Source organism: Prinia subflava, chromosome 2 (assembly GCF_021018805.1).
Source record: "Prinia subflava isolate CZ2003 ecotype Zambia chromosome 2, Cam_Psub_1.2, whole genome shotgun sequence".
Lineage (NCBI taxonomy): Eukaryota > Metazoa > Chordata > Aves > Passeriformes > Cisticolidae > Prinia > Prinia subflava.
This window is the reverse complement of record NC_086248.1, coordinates 111,645,509-111,670,211: the sequence shown is the minus strand read 5'-3', so window position 1 is coordinate 111,670,211 and position 24,703 is coordinate 111,645,509. Positions and strand designations below refer to the sequence as shown.

At 56.3% G+C, this 24,703-nt stretch overlaps 3 protein-coding genes across 20 annotated transcripts in view; 2 read left to right on the top strand and 1 right to left on the bottom strand.

The window, feature by feature from the left end:
* Positions 1-6,366, top strand: part of EHBP1 (EH domain binding protein 1) — a 204,652-nt gene extending 198,286 nt beyond the window's left edge. For all 6 annotated transcript variants that reach the window (XM_063391613.1, XM_063391615.1, XM_063391611.1 and 3 more), the window contains 2 exons: positions 5,131-5,245; positions 5,358-6,366. In XM_063391613.1, coding sequence (XP_063247683.1) covers positions 5,131-5,245; positions 5,358-5,448 — 206 coding nt within the window. In that variant the 3' untranslated portion in view covers positions 5,449-6,366. The remainder of the gene's footprint in view (positions 1-5,130; positions 5,246-5,357) is intronic.
* Positions 6,367-8,899: 2,533 nt separating this feature from the next.
* OTX1 (orthodenticle homeobox 1) lies at positions 8,900-13,756 on the top strand. 2 transcript variants are annotated; one of them, XM_063391606.1, is made up of 4 exons: positions 8,900-8,968; positions 10,069-10,544; positions 11,043-11,194; positions 11,841-13,754. In XM_063391606.1, exons 2-4 carry the CDS (start codon positions 10,448-10,450, stop codon positions 12,597-12,599), a joined length of 1,008 nt encoding a protein of 335 aa, XP_063247676.1. In that variant the 5' UTR covers positions 8,900-8,968; positions 10,069-10,447; the 3' UTR covers positions 12,600-13,754. The 2 variants fall into 2 exon arrangements, with proteins under 2 accessions (XP_063247676.1, XP_063247677.1); XM_063391607.1 differs by lacking the exon at positions 8,900-8,968 and having other exon boundaries at positions 9,251-10,550; positions 11,019-11,194; positions 11,841-13,756.
* Positions 13,757-17,625: 3,869 nt separating this feature from the next.
* WDPCP (WD repeat containing planar cell polarity effector) overlaps positions 17,626-24,703 on the bottom strand; it is a 149,999-nt gene continuing 142,921 nt past the window's right edge. For 10 of the 12 annotated variants that reach the window (XM_063391596.1, XM_063391594.1, XM_063391595.1 and 7 more), the window contains one exon: positions 17,626-18,707. In XM_063391596.1, coding sequence (XP_063247666.1) covers positions 18,532-18,707 — 176 coding nt within the window. In that variant the 3' untranslated portion in view covers positions 17,626-18,531. Of the gene's footprint in view, positions 18,708-23,592; positions 23,769-24,673; position 24,703 lie in introns of those variants that run through there. The other 2 variants (XM_063391599.1, XM_063391600.1) reach the window with 2 other exon arrangements.

Genomic DNA, 24,703 nt, shown 5'->3' with positions numbered 1-24,703 from the left:
TTTGAATGTCTAGCAGCTTGTGCCATTTACACATGGTCTGGAACAAAAATGTGTTTTTTAATTTCTTTTTGTAAGTTCAGAGAGGAATGCCCAAACTCCAGAAAATAATCTTTTTTCCTCTCTCTTTTTTTTTTTTCCTTTCTTTTTTTTTTTTTTTAATATGTTACTGGTGATCTGGTAAACCAAGGATTAGGAAGCAAACATAAGTGCTGGAGAATTTTGGTTATTTGGGGGATTTTTTTAATTTATGCAACAAAGTCCTCATTTAGCATTTTAGCTCTCAATAAGGTTGTTGGTCTCCTAGAACTTTTAGCAGTTATCTGCCTTCACCCAACAAACATATTAAAGGAGAAACTCTTCCAGGGAAACACCTGTGAAAACTCAAAATAAGCATTTGTGACCTCTTGATGGGCACATCGGTGTGTGCTGTGTTCAGAAGATGTAAAGGTGCACTTTTTGGGCAGCACTGCTAAAACCGCCCCATTTCCAGAGGGATTTCTCAGAAGGAGCAGGGGCTGCCCGGGCAGCCCAGCGCTGTCGGCTCCGAGGCCATTTAGCCGATTGCTAATGAGTGCTTGGGCTCCCTGAAAGAGTTGAAAAGACAGATCTCACTTTTACCAGCACCAGTTCCAAACCCGAGGTATATGGGCAGGAAAAAAAATACATATATGTATATATATATAAACACACACAGAGATATATATATGTAACAGGATGGGAGCGGTTTGTTTATCTAAAAGAAAAGCAGAACACACCACCCCAAACTGGAACTTTAAAAAAGAAAAAAAAAAAGTCTTTGAAAGGTGGTAATTACTGTTTTGGTAAATTGCTCTAACTCTTCCACGCGTGACTATGCTGTTTAAAAATCTGTCAAGCGATTTACTTCGCTGGTTGATGACAGGGAAAAAAAATAAAAAAGAAAAAAAAAAGGGGTGGGGGGAGAGAGAAAAGAGCTTTGGAGAAAAAGGGGAGAGAAAAGGGCTTTGCAGAAGGTGGGAGCCTGCTGATGGCAGATAAAGGCGCTGCTGCCGCGGCCGCCCGGGCGGCGTGCGGGCGGCCGGAGGTGCTGCCCCGCCGGGATGCTCAGTGATGTGCACACAGCGGCTCCTTCCCGGCCGCTCCTCCGCGGGCACCGGGGGCTGGATGGCCTCTTGGAGGGTTACGGCACTTCACGAGGAGCACATGAATGACCCGGTGTGGTAAAAAAAATAAAAAAGGCACGCTCCCCCCCTCGTCTTCCCCCACGGAGCCGGAGAGATAAGGAAGGGAGAGTTAACGCGCTGCCTGCTTGCAGCTAGGAAGTGTTCCTGGCGGACTGTTCCGACCGAGAAAGGCCGGAAAGCCCTCACTAACAGGCCAGGGAAAATGCAGGTAAACGGGCTCCGTGTTCACCTCTGCACCGCCCCGGTCCTGCCTGGCTGTGCACAAGGTGCTGCGTTTCAGAGCCTGGCTCTTACTGCAGCCGGGGTGCCTCACTTGCAGCTACTTCTCCTCTCACTTCTTTCTTTTATTTTTTTTTTCAGTCGACTTTTAATGCCTCCTTAGAAAAGATAAGTTTATTTTTGCACACCTTGGGGTGGTGTGTTCATTTTCTGCCCAAGAAATGGATCTTCTTTCGGATTTTGTACATCTTGATTTATTCTTGGCTTATAGTTTGAAGTGGGTGCTCTTCTAAAAGGATTTATGCATAGGTTCACTATTTTTGTAGTTATGGTTTATATGATAAGCTTTTTATATTTAAAATCAATATGTAATCCTGTGGAGGAGCTTATCCTCTAAAACCCCATTTGTAAATCTATTTTAGCTTTGTTACACCGCGCAGCCACAGTATTCCATAGATTGATTAGGTTCAGCAGCAGAATCCTATCAAATGGCCTGCTCTGATGATGATGCAAACTCTTTCAGGATTGCTAGTTGACTGGAACTAAAGATAAGACCTGACTGCAATCCCCCAATGTGCTCTTTACAAAACTAGTGTTAATTTTCATCAAAGTGCCAGGCTTATTTATTATAGTGGCAAGGTTGAAGGTTTTGCTACGAGAACTTTCGACCATTTCTGTTAAAGCATTTCTGGACGTCTGTTTGCTCAAAGTAATTATCAGTTTAAGCAATGGGGGGGAAAAAAGACAATATGAAGTCAATGAAGATGAATAATTGAAAACATTTCTACTTCAATGTGAATTTAGCAAACTCTGTCATTTTAAAGTGCCTGTCGTGAGTGGTGGCACGGGGGCTTTAGCTTTCAACACTTTTAGCTCATATACAGCCTCAGAGCTTAATCCTATTTTTGTCCAGAGTGTAGCTTTTATAACAGTATTATTCTGAAATCTTCAAATTAATCACAGCCCATATTGTAGCTTCCCAGAGCTGCAGTCAGCCTGGGTAACTATATGTGACAGGTGTTATAAGTAATCCTGGCTTAAAAGGCACAACAGGTAGGAATCAAACTTGAACACAGTTGCTTTTTTAAACATAGGGATGCTTCCCAAAACTGCTGCTCAGCGGTGTTTTGTTGGATAAAACAAAATTGCAAGGTAGTCACCTATAAAATGTTATTTAAATAGTTAAGAGTCAGTTACCCTTTTAACTAATTGCTGCTTGACTCCTTATTTATTTGGGGGGGAGGAAGGACAGACTCCTTTCCTAGGAATGGAAGTAAAATTGCAAGGGAATATTTCTGCCAGCAGGTTTTCCCATGGTGTATTTCAAACATTAATAATAAGCAAATGCAGAAAGAACGAACCAACAAAACCCAAAACAAACACACAGTTTCGTTCCATGAAATCCTAACAGGACATTATTTACTTCACAGGGCTGTAAGAGGAAGCAACAAAACCTGTAGCACTTAGGAAGGGACTTAAGAGAGAAAACCAGTAAGGGACTGAGTAAAACATAGACTGAAATATTCTGACTTGTCTGCTCTTTCAAAAACTAAAGTTGCTGCTGCAGCTGGAGAACAGGGGATGAACAAACAAACAAGCTTTAAAAATAAGAAGTGAAAGCCATGAAAATTGCAAAAATTTGTATAAAGTCCAGGTAGAGACGATGGATTTCAAATCCTCGTTCACGCAGAGCTTGGTGTGCCCAGATGTGCCGGGGATGTGCCTGAGTCCCAGCACAATTCCCAGCTGAAGCCAGGGGAAAGTTAACCTGAAAGTTGGGGACCACGTCTGGGGGGAAGCAAACTCCCCCGAAATCCTCTGCTGTCTCTCTCTCTCTCTCTCTCCTTTTCTGTCTGGCTCGCTTTCCAGGGCGGTGTTGTCATGCTGAGATCCCACTGCGTGTGAGGGGCTTTATTTGTGGGGCAAAACGCTGCGGTTTGGGGAGGCTCTGGCTCGCAGAGTGGCAGGGCAGTGTGTCTGAAATGAGCTGAAGTGAAGGAGCCTTGCCCCAACGGAGCAGAAGGACAAGCAGCAGTGAAAATGGAGAGACTGCTCCAAGCAGCAGCACCTAAAAGGCTGCTACCCAAATTAAAACAGCTCTGTGGCAGGAAAAAAAAAAAAAGGCTTGGATTACCAGTGATTTTGGCTGCTAGCTCCACTTCTAATCTGTGTACACCTGAAAAATTATTTCCTTGGCAACGGTGGAGGAGAAAGGACACATTTAACAAAAATAATAAATAAGCGGGAGAGGAAAAGAAGCAGAAAAGAAGGAGACAAATGAGAAAAACAAAAACTCCTGGGAAGTTTGGGCAGTGCCCTGCCAGGCCGGTGCTCTGGGAAGGGCTCTGGTGCCGCGGCTCCTGCGGGACGCTGCTGCTGCTGCTCCCGCGTGTGCCGTGGCTTTTCCTGCGTGCTGCTTCTCCCGCGGCTCGCCCGTGGGCCCGTGGGCCCGGGCAGGCGGCGAGGAGGGCGCGATAAAAGCGGCTGCACATTCCTGCCTTTCTGCCGCTCTCCCAACCTTCGTTGCATGATGATGCATCTAATTTTTAATTTGTAAATACAAGGCTGAATTCCCTCTAGCACCACTTGCTTTCATAAAGCTTCTGAGCAGTTTGCTGTCTTGAATAAATTTGGCTTTGGAGGGGGGTCAGGGGGATTTGAACCACCGCATTCTTGCGGGGTTTGTGAAGATTCACATGGTAACCGGTGGGGAGCATTGTTCGGCTTATCTGAATAAGCACCAGCCATGTGAGTTTTAACATGATCGCCCAGGGCAATGGGGAGCGCGGGTGGGTGGGGGAGAAAGCCAAAAGGACTGCACCCTCTCTCCCCTTCACCCTCGGGAAGCGCGGCCGGGGAGGACGAGGACACCGCCGGCCTGGTGGCGATGCCTTCTCCCGGGGGTTGGTTTTTGGTTTTGGTGTTGGTTTGTTTTTTTTTTTGGAGCTGGTGTCCTCTTTCCCTCCCGCTCCTCGATTGTCCTGCTATCTCCCTCATAATCTACTGCTCCTGCTTTTCATTGTTTACCTTCTTAATGAGGGAGGCGGGGAAGGCTGGGGCTTGACTGACAGCGACAAGCCCTCTCGGTCTGGCTGGAGAGCCCGGGGCTGCGGGCGGCCCCGGGGGGCTGCGCCGGGCCGGGCCGCGGGAATCCCTTCGGGAATAGCGAGGCTGTTCCCTGGCGAGGCTGCCAGCGCCGGGGCTGGAGGGGCCCCGCGATATTCTGTAGCAAGTGTATTTTTTACTTCAAAGTGGGAAATGCTAATGAAGCGCTACCTGCCTTTAAAGTTAGCGCGCAGCATCTGGTGCGCTGTGGGAGATTCCCGCGGCCGCGGAGAGCGCAGAGAGGAGCCGGGAAGAGGGAAGCGGGCATTCCTCCGGGAGGGCAAACCCGGCAGGCACAGGCCTGGGGAAAACAAAACTAATTTGACACTGAAAAGAAAAGAAAAAAAAAAAAAAAAGGAAAAAGAAAGAAACCCCCACCCAAACGACCCCAAAATCGCTGCTGAGCTCCCCCGAGCCAAGGTGGGCGAAACGCCGCCGGGCCGCGCTTGTCCATGCGGGAGCCTCGCTGGGGAGAGAGGCTGAGGCCAGGCCGGGCTGTGCCAGGCTGGGTTGGGCCCAGTACCGGCCGGGCCCGGGCTGTGCCAGGCTGCCTTGGGCCGTACCGGGCCGGGCTCGGGCCGGGTTGGCGGTGCCGGCGCTGCGGCCGCCCCTCACGGCCGCTCTCGTTGTGCTTCTCCCGCAGACTGGCAGAAGACCGAGGCGCAGAAGAGGCGAGAGCAGCTCTTGCTGGACGAACTCGTTATTCTCGTTAACAAACGGGACGCGCTGGTCAGGGACCTGGACGCGCAGGAGAAGCAGTGAGTCGGGCACAGGGGGGAGGGTCCCCGCGGAAAGTTTGGTCCAAGTCCGCGGGCGCGGTGGCCGCGGGGGAGCTCGGCGCGCATCCCCTCACCGCGCCTCTCTCCGCAGGGCCGAGGAAGAGGACGAGCATTTGGAGAGGACCCTCGAGCAAAACAAAGGCAAGATGGCCAAGAAGGAAGAGAAGTGCGTTCTCCAGTGAGCGGCCTTCCCGCGGCGGCAGCGAAATCGCAGCGCGGCTTTCTTACGTTCTTAAAATGCCGACATGAGACTGGGGAAAAAAAAAAAAAAAAAAAAAAAAAAGATGTTTTGAAAAAAAAATTAAACTTTTTTTCCATTTTCTTAGGCCAGATCTAGGCTGCGCCGGGCCCCACTCCGTTGTTTTTTGTTTTCCATTCAAGCGAACTCGCGTTGTCCCATGATTTCCGTGTGGGCTCAGCTCTCCTGCCGAAAGCATTGGAAATGGAATCGCCGAGACCCCTGGCGTGCGGGCGATGCCGGAGATGGGCGGAAGGAGGAGAAGAAATAGTTTGTCCTGGTTTCTGTAGCTGGAGGAGGGCTGAGTTTTGAAATAAAAATGTTTTTGTCGTAATAGGATTAGAGAGGGTGATATAGGAAAAAAAAATCATTGGGAATGGTTTCATCTAGTCCTGCCATATGTAATACTTAATAAGCTACCTACATTTTATAGTTAGGTCAGATCCACCCCAGTTATTATTAAAAATGTGCTGTATTTACCAGTGGTTTATTACATCAGTTTTGCGTTTCCCCGGGAGTAGAGCCGAGCTGCTCTGGTTTACTCGGGGGGCTTCTCCCCAGAGCTGGCACAAACCCCTGGGAGCGGCTGCGAGCGGAGCGGGGCGGCCCGGGGCACAGACCGGGACAGCGCGACCCTTCCCAGCCGCCATCCCCCGCGGACCGGGCCGCACCGGCCCGCACCGCCCGCCCCGCGTTATTTATTGCGCCCGGCCGCGTTCCCCGCCGCACCCCGCCCCGTCCGTGTGCCCCCAAGCGTGTCCCGCGCTCGCATCGTCCCTTCGTGGAGCTCGTCTCTTTTATTTATTACAACACCAAGTCATATATAAAATTTTCAATAAAACCCGAATCTTTCTTACCGTAACTGCGGCTTTCCTCTTTACCTGGGGGACTCCCTCCACCCCTCCCGCCTTCGGGGGGCTCGGGGGGCGGGAAGGGACCGATCCCGGGGGGGGGGGAAGCGGCCCGGGCCGCCCCGGCCGCCGCCGCTTCGCCAACGCAACGAAACCCACCGGAGGGAGAAGTTTTCCGTTTGATTTTAATAAAATGCAACTCGGGGAGGGGGAGGTCGAACTTCTCCCTGCGGGGCCGATGCCGCCCGCCGGCGGCGCGGGGGGTGCGCGGCCAAAGCCCGGCTGCGGGAAGCGGAGCGGACGGAACGGGCCCGAACCCCGCCGGGGACCGCGGCAGCGCCGGCGGCTCCAGGTGCGCCCAGGGCCCGCGCTGCGCCCGCCGCCCTCGCCAAAAAAGTCCCCGTGGAGGAGGGAAGCGCCCGGTTTTGTGCGAGCGGCCGCCGGTGCGGCGGGATGTACCGGCCTGGGAGACAGGGGGCTGCCCTAGGGCCCGCAGGTGGATTTGGCCCCGAGAGAAGTTTGGGAAGATGCGCAGAACACTCCGGCGCCGGGGAGGGGGCTGGGGCAGCGGGCTCCGCCGTGCTGTTCTGCCCCCCCGTGAAAATACAGGGGCTGGGGACGGCAGGAAACGCGCTCCGGGGGCTCCGCGGCTGCGGAGCGCGGCGGAGGCTCGGGAGGGGAGAGGCAGCAAAGCCCGCGGCGCCGCCTGCCCGGCCGGGCACCGGGAACTGCCGAGCCCCGGAGCGTGGGGCTGCCCCTGAGGCGAGGGGAGCGCGGCGGGCATCCTCTCCTCCCGGGGGGGCCGGTGTTTGCCTAGCTTTTAAAGCGACAAAAGTAACTCACCCGCTGGGCTGAGGGGAAAATAAGTGCGTGCGTGTCCCCGGTTTTTCGCCCCCAGCCCGGCAAAGCGCCCGCAGAGGCCCCCGCCCGCCGCCAGAGCGAACTGCCCCTGCCCTCGGCCGGGGTCGCGCAGCCCGGCCCCTGCCCGCCCGCACCCCCGCCCTGCCGCCGACCTTACCTGGGCGCAGCGGGAGGGCGCCGGCTCCGTCCGGCCGCGGGAACGGGGATCGGAGGGAACGGGGATCGGAGGGAACGGGGATCGGAGGGAACGGGGCACCGGAGCCGCCGGGACCGGCCCCTCGCGGGGCGGCGAGCCCCGCGCCCTGCCCGCAGCCCCGGCCGAGCCTGCGGGGAGGCGTCCGCAGCGGAGGATTGGGTAACCGCGGGAGCTGCGGGAGGCTTGGGGGGGCATGGACACCCCCTGGAGTGTGTGGGGAGGGGGGAAAAGCCTCGGGGGGGCGGCTGCCCGCCAGGACCGGGGCTGCCCCGGCAGGGAGAAGTGATGGGAAGGCGACGGGGGCGGGGGGAGCGCAGCCCGAGCCAGGAACTGCCCCGACAGGAGCGGGGCAAAACGGTGGAGAGGGGCTGGAAGGGGGGAGAACTGCCCCCGCAAACTCTTCCTCCTCCCTCCTGCTTTTGCTTTTCTTGTGAATGGGCCGCGGCGACTTTCTTACGGGGAGAAGTGCCCGTGTCGCTGACTTCTGCGGGAGAGCGGAGGAGCTCGCTAAAGCTCCTTCGCTCCACTCATCGGCTCCCTCCCGCCCGGCTTAGACGGTTCCCTCCTCGCAGAGGAAAAAGATTTGAAAAGAATGGGGGAAAAAACTCCGACAACAACAAAATAAAATGGGGGGGGAAAGTCCTCCCCCCGGGAAACCGCGCTCCGATCGGGGCCGGCGGGCAGCGCCTTTGAACATTAGCTCGCTTTCAGCTCCACTGCAATTAGAGGGAGTTGATTTGGGGAGACCAACAAAAGCCGCGCACCGGAGCCTCTCCAGAGGTCCGGGGCCGCTCCGCCGCCTGCGCGGCCGCCGCGCCCCGACCCCTGTGCCCGGAGCGAGGCGCGGGGCCCCGCGGAGCGGCGCGGAGGGCCCGGTGTCACCGAGCCCCCTCCCCGCCCGCTCGCCCCCCGAGGCGCCGAGCAGCCCCTAAATCCCGGGGAGACCCGGGGAAAGGTGCGGTCGCTGTAGTTTTATTGGAATTTAAAGCACAAAGTTTGGGAGAGCCTGCGGGCACCGCGATGGGGGGGCCGCGACACCGCCTCCCCTCCCCGGGAGCGCCCTCCGTGCCGGCGAAGGCGGCGGCCGAAACTTTTTCCTGCGGTCTCCCCGGGCGCCAGGGACGCGGAGGGCGGCGCGGAGCGGCGTGGGGGCATCCCGAGGGAGGGGGCAGAGCTGCGCGGGCGCGGAGCGCACCCCCCCTCCCATTCCCCCTTTCCCGCACTTCTCCAACAACTCCCGCCCGCCGCCCTCTCCGCGGAGGCTGCGCGGGCCCTGCGCGTCCCCCACGCCCCCGGCTCGGCCGCCCGGCTCTCCGCGGTGCCGGGGTCGGTGCGCGGGGCAGCGCGGAGCGGCGCGGGGCGGTGCGGAGGAGCCGTCGCCCCGCGCTGCCATTGCCCGGGCGGCTGTCAGTCAGGCGGGGAGCGGCCGGGGATTGGCGCCGGGCTGGTTACGCAGTTGCTTTGCGCGCACATACAAGGGTAGGGCCGGGGGTAGGTGATCAATCCTCATCAGGGCCGCGGCTCCATCGCCCCGACAGCGCGGGCCGCCGGGCAAGGTAACGCGGGGCGCCCCGACAAGTCGGGGGTGCGCGGCTCGGCTCCGGGCAGCGCCCCCCCGGCCCCCCTCCCCAGCCCGCCTCTCACCTGCCTGCCCCCCTCGCTCCCTCCCCCCGCCGCGCCCCCTCCGCGCCCCCCGCCCGCTCCGCCCCGCGCTGCCCCGCGCAGCCCCGCCGGGCGGGCGCTCAGTGCTCCGCAGGTGGCCGCGCAGGTGAGGCGGGCGGGGGCGGCGGGCACCGCGCTCACCGACGGGGCGGGCGGCGGCGCCGGGACGGAGCGTAGCGGGCCCGCGGCGCCGTGGGCAGGGGTGGTGAGCGCGGCCGGGCCGGGGCTGCCTCGGGATTTTCTTCTTCCCTCTTTTCTCTTTTTCACTTTTATTCCCCCCACCCCGCTCTTCCCCGTTCTCTCCTCCCGGGACGGGCCCGCTCCGCCGCGTCCCCTACAAAGTTATGCAACGCCGGGTCCCGGCGCTGCCGCCCGACCTGCGCCCGGCCCCGGCCTGCGGGGGCACCGCCGGCCCCGCCCGGCATCCCCCGCCCCGCGGGCCGGTGCCCCGTTCCCCCGGCCGGGGGGGACTTGTCTCAGCCTCGGCGGCGGGGGCTGCCCCGGGGGTCTCTCCGCTCCGTGCTCCCCTCCGCGTTTGTCCGCGGCGCTTTGCCCCGAGCCTGGGCGCCGCCGGGTCTCCGGTGTCGCGTCCCCCCCGCCGGAGCCCCCCGGGCGGGCCCGTCCCGGCTGCCCGCGCTGCCGCCCGCTCGGCTGCCGCCGCGCTCTTTTCTTTTTTTTTTTTTTTTTTTTTTCCTTTTCCCCTTTTTAACTCTTATCCATTTCTAATTAAAACGTCCCCGTCTGCTCGCTTTTAAATTAATTATACTTCCCTCCTCTGATACCTCCTTTTGATTCCTAATCCAATTATCTTTTTAAATAATTGCTTTATCTCTCCCGATCGCCGGGCACTGTTGCCGCTCGGCACTTGCGCGCGACTCGCCTTCGTTGAAAATAAAATAATAATAAAATTAGCGATCGGAGCCCCCGCGCCGGCCGCCCCCGGCAGCGCTCGGGCGGCCGAAGCCTCACCCGCTTCTCTCCGCTCTCTCCCCAGGCGCTCCGGCCTCGCCTCTGCGCGGGGAAAAAATTCGTCTGTTTCTCGATCCTCGTTGTTATTTTGATTTTTTTTTTTTCCCCTCCGTTTTTATTTTTCTCTCACTTCACCTGCGATCTCTCGAGGACCTCGTGGCGGTGACGGCGGGACGGAACGAAAAAAACTCCTTTCACACCGACTTTGTGCTCCGTTTTTTAATTGTCGTTGGCTTCAATTTTTTTTTTCCCTCTTGTTTGGGGATTTTTTCGGGGGCTCTTTTTGTCAGGCTTTTTTTTTTTTTTTTTCCTTTCGTTTCCCCCTTCCCCACCCGATACATTCGTTTTGAGTTTGATTTTTTTTTTCCTGCCGGACTTTGGAGGAAAACTGCCCGGCTTCTAGCATGATGTCTTACCTCAAACAGCCTCCTTACGGCATGAACGGGCTGGGGCTGACGGGCCCGGCCATGGACCTGCTGCATCCCTCCGTGGGGTATCCGGGTGAGTGCCGCCCCGTCCCCCATCCTCCAGCCCCCGGAGGGGGAGAACTTCCATCCCCGCGGGTCTGGAGGAGCTGGCGGGGTCGTACGGTTTAGGGTGGGCTCTGGGCTGGTTGTTTGCCTGCACCCCTGCCTGGGGACGTTGGGGTCTAGCTGAATTTCCCCCCTGTTCCCGGGGTGCCTTCGTTTTGCCGGGGATTTTTAAGGATGGCGAACTTTCCAATTGAACAAACAACAGCAAAATAATTCGTTAATTTCGACACAACGAAATCTCCCCGTGGCTCCCTCTGGAGCCGGGCCTGGCCCTTCCCCAGCCCCGTGCCCCTCTCCCTGCCCGCAGCGGGACGGGCTCCGGCCGCCGGGGGTGTGCGGGGACGCTGCCGCTCCTCGGGGCGCGCCCCAGGCCCTGCCCCGGGGACACCGGGGCTCCCCCCGTGCCGGGGGTGCGGGAGGTGCGTGGGGGCCCGGCATGACCGGCGCGGTGCTGCTCGCCCCGCAGCCACCCCGCGGAAGCAGCGGCGGGAGCGCACCACCTTCACCCGCTCGCAGCTGGACGTGCTGGAGGCGCTCTTTGCCAAGACCCGCTACCCTGACATCTTCATGCGGGAGGAGGTCGCCCTGAAGATCAACCTGCCCGAATCCCGAGTCCAGGTACCGGACCTGCGGGCGGGAATCCGGCGGGACGGGGGATGCAGGAGCGCCCCAGCTCAGCTGGCGCTGCTCAGACTGGCTGCTCCATCCACACTCATCCCTCTTTCCGTGGGACAGGGATGCGTGTGGGCTCCTATCTGCTTGTCTGTCCCACCATGGGGACATTCAGCCAAAGAGGGAGCGTTTATCTTTATTTCTGATTCTCTTGTGTTAATTTTATTTTTATTAGTATTTTTCTGTCGCACTCCGCCTGCTCCAGGGCATAGCAGCCCTATCCCCTGGGTGCTTCCCAGAGGTAATAATTCCCTTTGGGCACTGCTCAGGGGATACCCAGGGCGGTGGGATGTGCAGGCAGCACCCAACGCGGGATCTGTGCCCCGAATCCCTGTTCTGTCACTGTGCCAGGCGTGTGCACGAGCTGGGACACCACAGCCTTTGGCCCTGGCCATCCTTGCTTTCGGCAGGCCATGGGGTGGGCTTGTATTTGGGGGTGTGAGAGGTGCGCGGTGCTAGTGGGTGCTGGGAGAGTGGTGCCAGGCTGAGGGTGGCTGGGTGCTCGCAGGCTCAGGAGCCCTCCTGGGGCTGTCTGGGCCCCTGCCCACCCCTGGCTCTCCCTGCTGCCCTGCTCCTCGTTCCGTCCCCGCAGGTCTGGTTCAAGAACCGCCGCGCCAAGTGCCGGCAGCAGCAGCAGAGCGGCGGCGGGGCCAAGAGCCGCCCGGCCAAGAAGAAATCCTCGCCCGCTCGGGAGAGCTCGGGCTCGGAGAGCAGCGGGCAGTTCACGCCGCCGGCTGCGGCCTCCAGCTCCGCCTCGTCTTCCTCCTCCAGCTCGGCCTCCTCGGCCCCGGTGGGCGCCCCGGCCTCGCTCAGCACCCCGGCCTCGTCCATCTGGAGCCCGGCTTCCATCTCCCCCGGCGCGGCGCCCGCGGGGGTGACGGTGCCCGAGCCGCTGCCGCCCGCCGCCGCCTCCTGCATGCAGCGGGCCGGCCCCGCCGCCTCGGCCGCCTCCGCCTCCTACCCCGTGTCCTACAGCCAGGGCGGCGGCTACGGCCAGGGCTACCCCGCGCCGCCCTCCTCGTCCTACTTCGGGGGCGTGGATTGCAGCTCCTACCTGGCGCCCATGCACTCGCACCACCACCCGCACCAGCTCAGCCCCATGGGGCCCTCCTCGGTGCCGGGCCACCACCACCACCACCCGCTGAGCCAGAGCTCGGGCCACCACCACCATCACCACCACCACCACCACCACCAAGGCTACGGCGGCACGGGGCTGCCCTTCAACTCCTCCGACTGCCTGGACTACAAGGAGCCCGCCGCGGCCGCCGCCGCCTCCTGGAAGCTCAACTTCAACTCCCCCGACTGCCTGGACTACAAGGACCAGGCGTCCTGGCGCTTCCAGGTCTTGTGAGGGACCGGTCACCATCCCCCCGAGCTGCCACTGAGCACCACCCGGGGACTCCCCGCCGCCTCCTGGGCAGGACTCTGGCTCTTCCTCCTCCTCCTCCTCCCTCTTCGTTAGCAGTGGCGATGCCCTGGGGAGGTCCTGCCGCCCCCCTGATCTCTACTGACTGATATTTATTTGCTTCCTGCACCACTCCACCAGGTTTATTATAATTATTATTTTTTTAAACGGCAACTGAAGAGGAGTTAAAAAAAAAAAGAAAAAAAAAGAAAATTAAAAAGCCTAGCGTGTCCCCTGCTGCCCCCCACCCCGGGCAGAGGCGCAGGCTGGCTCCTGCCCTGCCAGTGCCCCCCCGGCTTTGTGCGGGCACCCTCAGCCCCTGCGGGTGTGGAAGCCGCGGCTCCCGGTCCTGTGCAGCCTCTTGCCGCCGGCAGCGGCGGGGATGATGTAAATACTCGGTCCGTTCCAGTGACCACGAATATTTTTAGTTGATGCTGTCGGGTTGGCGTTTATCTAGAGTCTAACATGGAGCAGAACGTTTTAAAAAATTTTTTTTTTTTTTAATTTCGATTTTCTTCCCTACAAAAATGAATATTTCCTGGTCTCGTGTCCTCCGTCCATCCTCGAGGGCGCTGCACAAGCTTGGCTGTGCCGTCCTGGGGCTGAGGGTGTGGGGGGAGGCAGCAGCCATGGGAGGTGCCCAGAAGGGAAGCAAAGGGGGAGGGAAAGGCTGCCCAGCTGATCCGCGACCTGCAGACCAAAAAACCCAAAACTTTTGGAAATAAAAATAAAAGGAAAGAAAAAAAGCTGCGGATAAAAAAAAAAAGTTTTGGTTTATTTTTTGGGGGGAGGGTTGCAGGGATAAGCAGCTCTGGTTTCGGGCTGGGGAGGGGGGAGCGCACGGCTTTTCGGAGTGTGTTTTTTGGTTTGGTTTTCGTTTCGGGTGTTTCGAGCCCCCTGTGTCGGTCGGTGCGTTGTGGCGGGCCGGGGCTGCAGCCCCACGGTCCCGCTTCCCCCGCCTGGGCCGGCGCTTCCCGGCAGCTTCGCCCCGCAGCGGGGACAGGGGCGGTGTACGTGCGGCTTTCGATGCCGGAACCCCTTCCACTGTAAGGCAACCCCCCTCCTTTCTTCCCGCCCACCCCAATAAAATCTAAACTAATAAATGTAGCGGTGTCCTGTCCTCCTTCCTCCCTCCCGCCTGCTCTTCCTCATAAAACTTCCCTGTGGGGACTGAGGAGCAGGGAAGTGTTTCCTGGGGGGATGGCCCTGGAGGATGGGGATGTGTGTGATGAGTTTGCGAGCGCTCTGGAGGGGGCACGCACCGCCACCTCTGCAGGTGCGGGTTGGGGACCCACTCTCATGTTAATTGACGCTTAATTGGTTACGGATTTATTGACGCCGCGTGGTGCCGACGGGGCTCACGGAATTGCCCGAAAGTGCGATTTCCCCCCCGGGATCGGTGGCGCTGCCCCCAAACTCGGGAGCCACGGGCGGGCCTGGGTGCTCGGACGTGCAGCCGGACCTCTGTCCCTCTGTCCTCTGCCCCTCTGTGCGGGTTCGGCCCCCGCGCTCCCTGCCCCTGATCCATCCTCAGCCGCTGCCGCATGCGGTCCACACAAGGAAGAGAGGAAGATGATTTTTTCCTCGTGACAATCTTCCCCCTCTTTCCCCGCACCCCCGACGTTCCCCTCAGCTGTGGGACGCTGCCTTGGGTGCTGGGGCTGCTCCTCCTCGCACAGGACCGGGGATGAGCGGCCCCGCGGGGCCAAGGCTGCTCTGCTTGGGCCATGGATGCGCTGCTCGCGGAGCATCCCCAAATTCCCGTCCTCCCCCTGTGGCCCTGCAGCAGTGCCCAGTGCACCTGGAAGCTCCGGGGCCGTGCCGTGTGTCCCCAACCCTGGTGTCCCCAGGCGGCCTCGGGCGGTGGGGACCGTGCTGGGGTGAGAGGTTGAGCGCTTTTCCTTCCAATGCTCCCCGCTGCTGCTTTGGGGAGGGTTTCGCATCCCCCCTCCCGCCCCAGCATGCCGGTGGAGAGCGCTGCGGCGGGAGAAGCGCGGGCTCAGCACCAGGGCCACCGCGCCAGCCCCCTGCAGCCTCCCCGGGTCGCGGCCGTGGAGAGCCCCGAGGCGGGGGAGGCCTCCCGCACCCTTCGGTGGAGCACGGAGCTGTGGGAGGGGACGAGTGACTGAGTCAGTGATGGGGGATTTTTCTCTGAGCGGTTCCTTTCCTTGTTGTCTCCTGCTGTGCATACACACAGATAAAATATTCTTTTTTTTTTTTTTCTTTTTTTTTTTCTTCTTCTTTAAGTTACCTATACCTGTACTACAAGATAATTGTTCTCTTCTGCAATCACCCAAGTGTGGCTGTACAGGCAGTTTGAGTGAGGGGCACCAGTGCTGGGTCCAGGTGCATCAGTCTGTGCACCCCCAAGCCCTTCCTTTAAAGGGGAAAAAGTTATCACAGCCCTCCTGGGGCTGGGGGAAAAAAAAATTAAAACCTGTGCTGGGCACAAAATGGACCGCAGTTGCCTTCCTAGATTTAGTGAGCACATGAGAGATGAGATTCAGCAGGTGTATAACTCACAATCCCCCAGACACACCCCTTATGTCTTTGAAGAGAAATGATGCACACCTCACCGTCCTTATAAACTGTGCTCCACTATAACTCAGTATGTAACTCACTCTAACTCCATTGTAACTCAGTAAATCAGTGATGCTGAGAGAAACGGCCAAGAGGAGAGCCTGAATTTTGGATTTGGTGACGTGGTCCTAAACCTCTTCATCCAGTGGCCCACGGTGGGGCTGGGCCAGGGCTCTGCTTTGGGGTGTTGGGCTCCAAGGGCAGCTCGTGTTCCCCCCCTTCCCGCCCTGATTTAGGCACCAGGAGCACCAGGTGCCACTGGTCAGTGATTTATCCAGCAACTCCCACGCTGCAGCCTGGGCGTTTTCCCCATTCACACACACCGGGAGCACGGTGCTGGAGCTGCCTGCTGGGCACAGGTGGCTTTGGAGGCGCAGAGGAGACCTGCTCCAGATCACACCAAATCATGGCTCTGCCCTCAATGCTCGGCTATTTGTTTAATTTTTTTTTCCCAGTCAGGGTGGGCAAGACTTGACTTCCTCCTGTCGGTGGGCGAGCACGGGCTGGGAAGGGCCTTCCCCAGGTTTAGGGGGGCGCAGCACCCTCCGTATTTCGCAAACTTCCCCCACCGTGGGCTGCACGGAGGCTGGCACGGGCGCTGCCACCCCGAGCATGAGTCACGGCAGGTAAGGTGGCGCGGTGCCGGGTGCCCGGCTCCAGGGGCAGGCGCCGGCAGGATTGCCAAGCTTTTTAGGGCAACCCGGTTCTGAGAGAGCTGCCAGCTTGGCTCGTGCCTCGCCTCTCCAGCAAGAAGGCTGCTGGGTGCGTGGCTACCATCATTATTTTTTTTTTTTTTTAATTAAAATGGCACTCGCTGCTGCAGCCCGGAGCTGCCGGGGCCCGGGGGCTGCGGCACCCCCGGCTCCGGCCCCGCGCAGCTCCTGCCCCTTGCCCGAGCTGCCTCTGAGAGGGAGTGCCTGCTCCAGGGGCACTGGGGCTTTGCTGCCAGCAGCTGAAGGGCCAGGATTTGGGGTGAGCAGGAGGAAGGAGAGAAGGGAGAACATTCCCCGGCGTGGGCTGCCCTTAGCTTTGACTCTGGTGCTTCGTGGACCTGGAATAATCCATGGCGTCTTTGCTGTTAGCAGAGCATTTGCTCTGTGTCCCTGCCCTGGGACAGACGGTGATGGGAACACCCTCAGTGGGCCATGCAGAGGCTGGGCAGGGCTGCTGCTGGCTGGGGTGACCAGCCCAAAACTCCTCTTTTGGGTGCAGGACGTGCTTGACGAACTCGAGCCATTATGGCCGAGCGTGACTTAAATTATTAAACAATTATGACTGAAAGTTCTGTTGTGAGTTTCAGAAGCCGTACCCACTAACACGGGTTATTACAGTTATTTTGTAGTATTTCTCTACTCCAGCCGTCCTGGCAGGGAGCAGAGAAAACAGGTGATTGCAGCTGAATAAGGAACCACTGGCTTGCGGTTTTCCCTGCGCTGACCTCCGTGCTAGCCAGTCGCGGCTAATTCACACGCTTCGAGCAGCAATTAACGCGCATCAAACCCCAGGCTGGTTCCAAACCTGTTCTGAATTTGTCGGTGAAGAGTCTGCAGGTGAGCCTCCCAGCTGAGGAAGCTGCTGCACTGGAGAGCTCTCCTTTCATGTCTCACTGCCAAGAACAAAATGCTGTGGGGAAGGAGGAGGGTGAAAATGGTCACAGGGCTGAAGCCTAAAAGGAGACATCTGCCTATTTCCAGTTAAATCCCTGTGCAACTTTTTTTTTTTTTTTTTTTTTTTTTTTTTTTTTTTTTTTTTTTTTTTTTTTTTCCTGGACAGACAGGGTTTTCGCAAGAAAACCAAGCGAGGATATTTTTCCACGAAAAACTGCAATTTTAGGAAACAGCATTCTGGACCTTATGTACATTTCTAGTATCACTTCCTGTATATTTTTAAGCTGAAATCCTCTTAGCATGCAAAGTAAATAGATTATGATATACCGAAGGATTAAGAATCACTGTCTGGTGTCAGATTAATCCCTCATATAGACCATCACTTGTACTGACAGGAATATGGCTGCAATTCAGCAGAAGAGCTGCATGGCAGGGCCATGTGTGGCGGCCTCCTGGGCACAACAAGCCCCCGTCAGCACGGTCCGGTGCCGTGCGTTTCCCAGAAATTCCATTTCAATCCTCGGGACGTTAAAGGTGCGCTCCTCTGCAGGCTCCTCGGCCCCGTGTGGGGAGGAGAGGCAGCAGCTGCTCTGTTTCAAAGCTCTCTTTATTTGTTTTTCCCCGTGGGGTGTACAAAACCCTACAGGCTGCAGCCCCTCGGCTCCCCTCAGACCTCAAACCGGAGCGACTCTTCCGAGTACACGCGTGGCAAGGTCCAGGTTGGGATGAAGTGCTGCAACCAAAATCAACCATCAGGCAGCAGAATTTTGACTCACGGGGGAAAATGGATTGTAAATATTTTATTTGGGTAAAAGCAGAATTTTTGTTAACGAAATGCTTCTAATGGCTTGTGGGTCTTGGTTTATTTGTTTTACTTTTTTTACATTGTGTTTTCATTTTCAGTCCACCGTACAGCTTTGTTCACAGCATAAAACCAACTTCAAGCAGCTCGCTGGGCTTTGGGCTTCAACCACCACCATGCTTCCTAAAAAAGCTCAAGATCAAGCCACACATGTGCCCGTGACAGAGCTCAAAACACTCGTGTCCGTGCACTCTGCGCTCCGTCAGGTGGTGGGAGGAAGGAGCCAGGATGATGCCGGCCCCTCCTCACTGCCAGAACAAAATAGAGAGGGCTGGCACAGGTTCCCTTCTCAGTGCATTCCCCCTTTGTGGTTAGAGGAGGCAGATTAAAATCTGGGCTCCAATGGAATGATGCTTAAGAGGCTCCGCATCTTTTTTTTTTTTCAAGGCAAAATAATGGTTATTCAACTAAAGATGATATATCTAGATATGAAAATTGAGAGCATTCTTTGAAAAATGCTGCTGACTGTGAAAGGCTGCTCTTTCACAGAGGTATCCTGAGTGAAGATCTTATCTGCTGGTATCTCAATAGGACGGTTTTCAGAGCCTTAAGTGGAAATTCAAATCTGCTTCCAAGTGAAGATTGTAAAAACATATAATGCACAGAGAATTACAGACTTTCTCCTGAAAAGCTTATGGATTCATCCAAGAAACCCCACCAAATTTTTCAGCATTGCGTTTGTAAACGGGGATCGGCAATTATAATTTTTTGACATCTTGGATGAAAATGTCACCCAGTTGCCCTCCACAAGCAAACACAGGACACTTTGTGCATGGACATATCAATATGAACTCAGAAATAATTTGGAGGTCTAAGAACGGGGTATTTTCTAAGCCTGGTGTTTTGTCATCTGCCAGCAGTGATGATCCAGGGCTGGCTGGAAGTTTGCCGAAGGACTTCCCATGAAATTCACCACCTGGGTGAGGTTTCCTCTTCTCTGCTTTGGCAGCTCAGTCACACCAGCCCAAAGTGCACGATCTGGAGAGCCCCGCAGTCTGCAGCCTCCTGTGGGGGAAAGACAGGCAGGATCAGGCAGGCTGCAGGGAGAGGCACTGGGGGATGGAAACACGGGTGTCAAAACACCACCCCGACCCAGGGAGAAGAGACAGTTGTGGACACTGCCCCACTTTGGCCTGGGAATGAAGGATGTAGCCCCAAAATGGTGAAGACTGAATGGTGAAGATCATTCAAGGTAAGGCATGTCTCATGTTTTTTAGCCCCTTCACACCCCCCTGCCCCTGCTGTTCCTGGGAAAACCAGGGGCTGCAGCTCCAGGGACCATGCGTGGTGTCCCCTGGGATGTGAGGGGCTGGCAGCTCCACCTGCCTTTGAGACCCCTCACCTGGTGCTTGGAAGCTCATTGGCAAAAGTGAAACTTTAGGGTTTTATTACCTTTTAATTAGGCTGGGCTAACGCCAGCGTGTGGCCAGCCAGGTTTCCAAGCGGGAATGGCATTTTGCACTCCTCACACAATGCAAATTGGTGATTTAAGCACAAATGCCTGTCCTGCACTCTGTGCCTGTGCAGGATGGAGGCCTGAGCCCTCTGGTTTTGCAGAGGACATGGTGATGGGGAGAATGTGTGCCACCAGCAGAGGTTATTTCCCAACCTGGGCTAGCGTGCCTGCGAAATGCATGAAATGCTTTGCCTTGGAAAGCCAGGAGTCTAGTGAGTCATTGCTTTCTTTTGAATAACAGATGAGTAGCCAGCCCTTCATGATGCAAAGAAAAAACTAGGTGTGGAGCTGGAAACAAAGGGAAACGTGTGTTTGTCCTGTCTCAGAGGGCAAAACTCTCTGGCTGGCGTGGGAAGAGGGGGTGGGCTTGGCCCAAGGAGGTGGCTGCCAGGGCTGTGTCAGGCTGTGGCAGCACTGGTGAGGGTGGACACGACTCATGTGAGTGACTCCCTGGCTCCTTGACTTCAGTTAAGATGAAAAAAAAGTCTCCTAACCCTTGGAGCTTCACATGGAACCTTTACCAGGGCAGCAGCTCCATCTCATGGCTTGTGCACTTCACCACAGAGGTAGAGATCTCCCTCCAAAACAGCAATTCCCTCCAGGACTTCCCTGCCTCAGCACACAGGGAGCAGCAAAAGTGCAGTGGCTCCAAATGAGCTGTGCATGGACATTGGGCTTCCAGCCCTTGGCTTGGCTCTTCCCTTGCAGGGAGATGGTGAGAGGTGGCCCTGACAAAACACAACCCCTACAAAATCCTCAGAGGTACTTTGAGGATGATATCAGAGTGTCCCTGACATCCCACCTGAACCAGTGCTTGCATCCCAGGCCCCAGCAGGTTATTCCAGTGTGGAAACATGAAGCACAGCTTCAGCACTGAGACTTCTGTTCTCTCTTCGAGGAGGTGATGGGGTGCCTTCCTTGGCAGTGGCACTCATGGTGGGGCTGTGTGTATGTGCCTTGGCCTTTGGGTGGCTTCAGGCTTTCTGTGGGCTCTCCTGGCTCTCTGAATTACACTTGCTGGAGGCTTCAAAAAACATGTGGTTTTTTTTCTTTTCAGTAAAGCTCTGAGGAGCATCAGTGCCTGAAGGTAAGGAAGGGGTGGGTCTTCTGTCCCTAGAGTTGTGTCAGGGCCTTATGCAGAGGGGTGGTTGCTCTGGGGATTGAGAGAGTTGGTGGGCACGTGAATGCAGGCTGCAAAAAGACTCCACACCAGGTTTGACCAGGTAGGAGTTCAAGGCTGTTTGGGCAGGTCCCTGTTGCTCAAGGTGCAGGGTCTGGAGTGCCTCAGGTGGCATCTGACCTGGGTTTGTGATCTGTGATTTGTGCCTCTGTCTGGGGAGACATGAACAAGAATCCAGTCCTGCAGACCTACCTGCTTGCTTTTATAAAAAAATACTTTAAAAAAAATCCTATTTGCAAACCTCTCTGGTCACACTAAAGCAGACCTGGCGGTGTCGTGTGGGAAGCCTGTGATGTGGCATGAAGCTTGTGGAGGTATTTCATGTTAACCAAAGGCTGAAGAGTGGCAATGACTGGAATCCTCCTCTGATGCTGCATCTTTTCTGCTCTTAGCACCCCGGCAATAAAAGATTTGATGAAAGTTGATTTTCGTTGTGCAGGAAGAGGATTCTCCAGGAACAGGGGCAGCCAGCACCGCACTGCTGCTCCCTATGGTAATGAGCTGCTAGTCCTCCAGAGAAGGAAAACATGAATATCCTGACAGGAGAGCTTCTACTTGTGCCCTGGAGAGCTCAGATCGTGGGGCTTTCCATGGCAATGGTGCGGTCCCGCTTCGGCAGGCGAAGGGAGGAGCGCTGTGGGAAGGCACACCCTGTAATTGAAAAGCCACGAAGTCATCTGGGACCTGCAGGGATAGCAGGATGGAAGCAGTGGTTTGCTCTGTCTCCACAGGTCTGAGGCAGGGCAGAGGATCCTTCTGCTCTCCTGGAGTGGGAAATACAGGGAAACCTCTTCCCCGCGCTGCTGCGGTGCTCCCAGGAGGCTGCTCCTTTTCTCCTGGGATTATTCTCAAGGGCATGATGAAGGTGGGAAAGGACAAGAGTGGGAGAGAGGAGAATAAATGAAGGAGCCCCAGGAAATTATTTTAAACACCTGTCTTATTCAGATGAAGGCTGCCTGGTTCCAGGCTGCAGGAATTACTAGGTGGAAGGACATGCCTGTTGCTGGGATCCACAGGTACCACTCCTGTTCACTGGGAATGTCTTGAACAGCAGGATACAAACCCATTCTGGCTGATAAGTATTCAGCTGAGTGATAATATATTAAAATTATCATCTGGTAGCCATAAGGAGCCATTGGCTTCAGCATCTTAAATTACCTGGTAGAAGATCAGCCTCCAATCCAGGAGCAAGAGAGCAGTTGAGATTAACATTTTCCAAAGGGTCTTGTTTGTACCAAGGTATTTGGAGCCTTGATTTCACTGATCCGAGTCTGGGTGCTGCTACATGGAAACTCTGAACTAACCTGCACAGTTGCTCAAGATCATCAAATCCCAGAACAACACAGGCCAGGAGGGACTCGTGGGACCACCCTGCTCAGAGCAGCAGGGCTGGGCTGGGTCTCAAGCAGCACGGTCCTCCAAGCCACCCTAATCTCACCTCCAGGATGGAACACGAACCAAATCCTGGCCACTCCAAATATTGGATGGGATGCTCACTTCAACCCTGTTGCCCAAGGAGCCATGCCCACCCAAGCCATGCACAGGGCAAGGAAAGCTGCAGCTTATCCTCATTCCTCCCCCATCTATCTTCATCCCCACCTTTGTGCTCAGTGGTGGGATCCTCTGATCCTCTGGCCAGGCCAAAACCAGCCTGGCAAAGCCACTCAGACTGCATTTGTCCTACTGCCAGCTGAGAACACCTCAGCAGCCCTTGCCCACTGTCACCCTCGCACCACGGGGCTGCAGGCAGGACACAGGTCACCACCTGTGAACAAGAATCCAGCCCTGCAGACCTACCTACTTGCTTAAAAAAAAAAAACCTTTAAAAAAAATCCTCTTTGCAAACCTCTCTGGTCACACTTCTCTTCCACTCCCCTTTGTGACAGTGCTGGAGGGACACAGGTGCCCCCCATGGTAGCACAGTCTTGCCTCTGAGCCACTTCTAATGCTTCCCTCCAGAAAACAAGTCTTGTTCAACAGCTTGAGCACTGCTTGGCTGTGTGACAGCCAGCTGCTCTGGCAGGCCACTGGGAACAGCTTGTTGCATGATCTCTACAGTTTCAGGGAGGAGAAGCTTCCTCATAGCTGAGAGCAGGAGCCAGTGGGGGGTTCAGGTGCTGGGATGCACCTAGAGAAGACAGACCCATGCCAGTTCCACTCCTGCCGAGGCCCCCATGGCCATCAGCGCTGGGAACAGGTCACCCCTGGCTCCAGCCTTTCCCCAGCAAACTGGCAAAGGAGGGCAAAGCCAATCCTCCAGCTCCCAGCTGCAGGGATCCTCCTGCAGGACTGCCTGTGCAAGAAGGGCCGGGTTTGGGTGTGCTCCCCTCGGGTGGCACCAAGCCCAGCATTGTGCGAGCTCCCGCTGAGGCAACGCGCGGGAAGTGGCGTCAGGGGGATGCCAGCCCTGGGAGCAGGGGGTGAAAGGGGCACCTCAGGAATGGGCTGCCCACCATGCAGCAGGCTGCTGGTGGTGTCCAGGGGAAGAGATGGCTTTGGGCTGGATTTGGGACGGGTTGAACTAAAGCCACACGTCTGTGCAGCTGGAAGGATCTGCTCTGATTTTGCTGGGTGCTGGTTCCTGTGCTGGTACCCAGCTGCTGCAAGACTTCTGAATTTCCATGTGCCATTAAAAAGACAAAATGTTGATGGGAATGTTTTCTCAGAAGCATGAAGTTAGTGTTACATAGGGTGGCTGCTCTTCTCCAAAACCCTTGGTGTGCACTGCAGGCTCCCCTTACCCTGCCAGCCATCCTCCTCTGCAGCCCATAGCTGCTGCCTCCCTTCGCAGAGCAGCTCAGAGGGAAGTGCCCCATTTTCCTCTGCACAAGCAGCTCTGTGATGTGTGCTCAAACCAGAACACCTGCTCCAGGTCACACTTTGACCCACCAGCTTTTAGCAACGCTGACCACTCAGCTGCAGCAACTTTTTGGAACCAAGGAATGCTTTAACCACTCCCCTGGGTAAGTCCTTGACGATGTGATGGCAAAGCTTTCTTTTGTGCATCACTCTCCTTATACAGACAGAATGTTTGGGCTTGTGGGTTTCATTGTTACAGTCCAGAGATTTTAAATTAAATCCTCAGTTTATTAATTTATGTGAAGGTGAGGAGATCTTCCACAGAGCTCGGGGAAGGAACAGTGAACTGCTGGCAAACCCAGGGATCCCACCAATGTCTCCAGTGCTGTGCTTCACTTCCCTCTGTGTCCTGAGGCCACCAAAACCACCCAGAGGCCAAAGGAGAGGTCCTGTGAGAGGAGGATTTCCCTTTGGTGCCAGTCTGGCAGTGGGTCCCCAGCCTGTGCCCATCCTCCATGCGGTGCAAAGGCACAGGGCCACAGGAAGCTGCAGAGGTGGGGCTGCTGTGTTCTTCCTCGGTGCTTCAGGACTGGTAGAACAGCTCTTAGAGCACAATTTTACTTGGCACAGGCTGGTTTTGTAACGAAAGAAATAAATAAGTGCCATCCTGCTCTGCTGGGAGGTTGAAATGTTTCCTTTCTTTTTTTTTTTTTTTTAAAGGATCTGTTTGCGCTGAGGCCAAACACGGAATACTTTGGCCTCAAAAATAAAAGTTTAAACAGGTATTGTAATTGGAAGGAGGCTAAAACACAGGCACCCTTGTACCTTCATCTGTGCTTCCAGGAGATTTATAATTTGCTACATTTTATTTTAGTTTTTCCTTTAAAGTAGAACTGAGTTTGTGCTGCGTGCTGCTGACTCATCAGCTCTGGAGAGAGGCTGGCCCTGTACCTGTGCTCTGTGCACCCCCACTGGCTCCCATCCACCTGGGATCCCAAACCTGGCCACGGGGGAAAGTCCCTGTGGCAGATGAAGGACACAGGAGGGGCAGGGCAGGGTTTCCCTGCCCACATGGAAGTTTTCTCCTCCTCTTCCCCCCCTTGCACTGAGTTTCCTCCAGGCTGGAAGTGTCCGGGAGAGGGAGGGGGACACAGGCTGGAGGCTGGAAGGGTGGGAAGGGCTGGACCACCTCTGTTGGCAGCACCTGGCTGTTGAATCAGAGTTGCAATGAAACCACAGGGTTGCATCTCACTCCTTTTCCCTGCAATCTTCCTCTTGGAAGTGCAAATCCAAGTGCTGGTTAGCCCATGGAAGATGAACGTGGATGGAGGGTGACACTTTCACGTGCTGTGCTCGGTGCAAAGCAGCAGGTGAAGCCCTGCTCTAGCAGAACCCTGTGGGAGCATTTCTACCAATTCCAGCAAGAGCCCTGCAGGCAGACAGCTTGCAGGGACAGGCTCGGGGAGTTTCAGGAAGCTTCAAAATAGAGTAAATAATAATAAGGAGAAATAAAATAATAAATCAGAAATGGGTTACCTGCTCTGAAGGAATGGCTCTCATATTTCC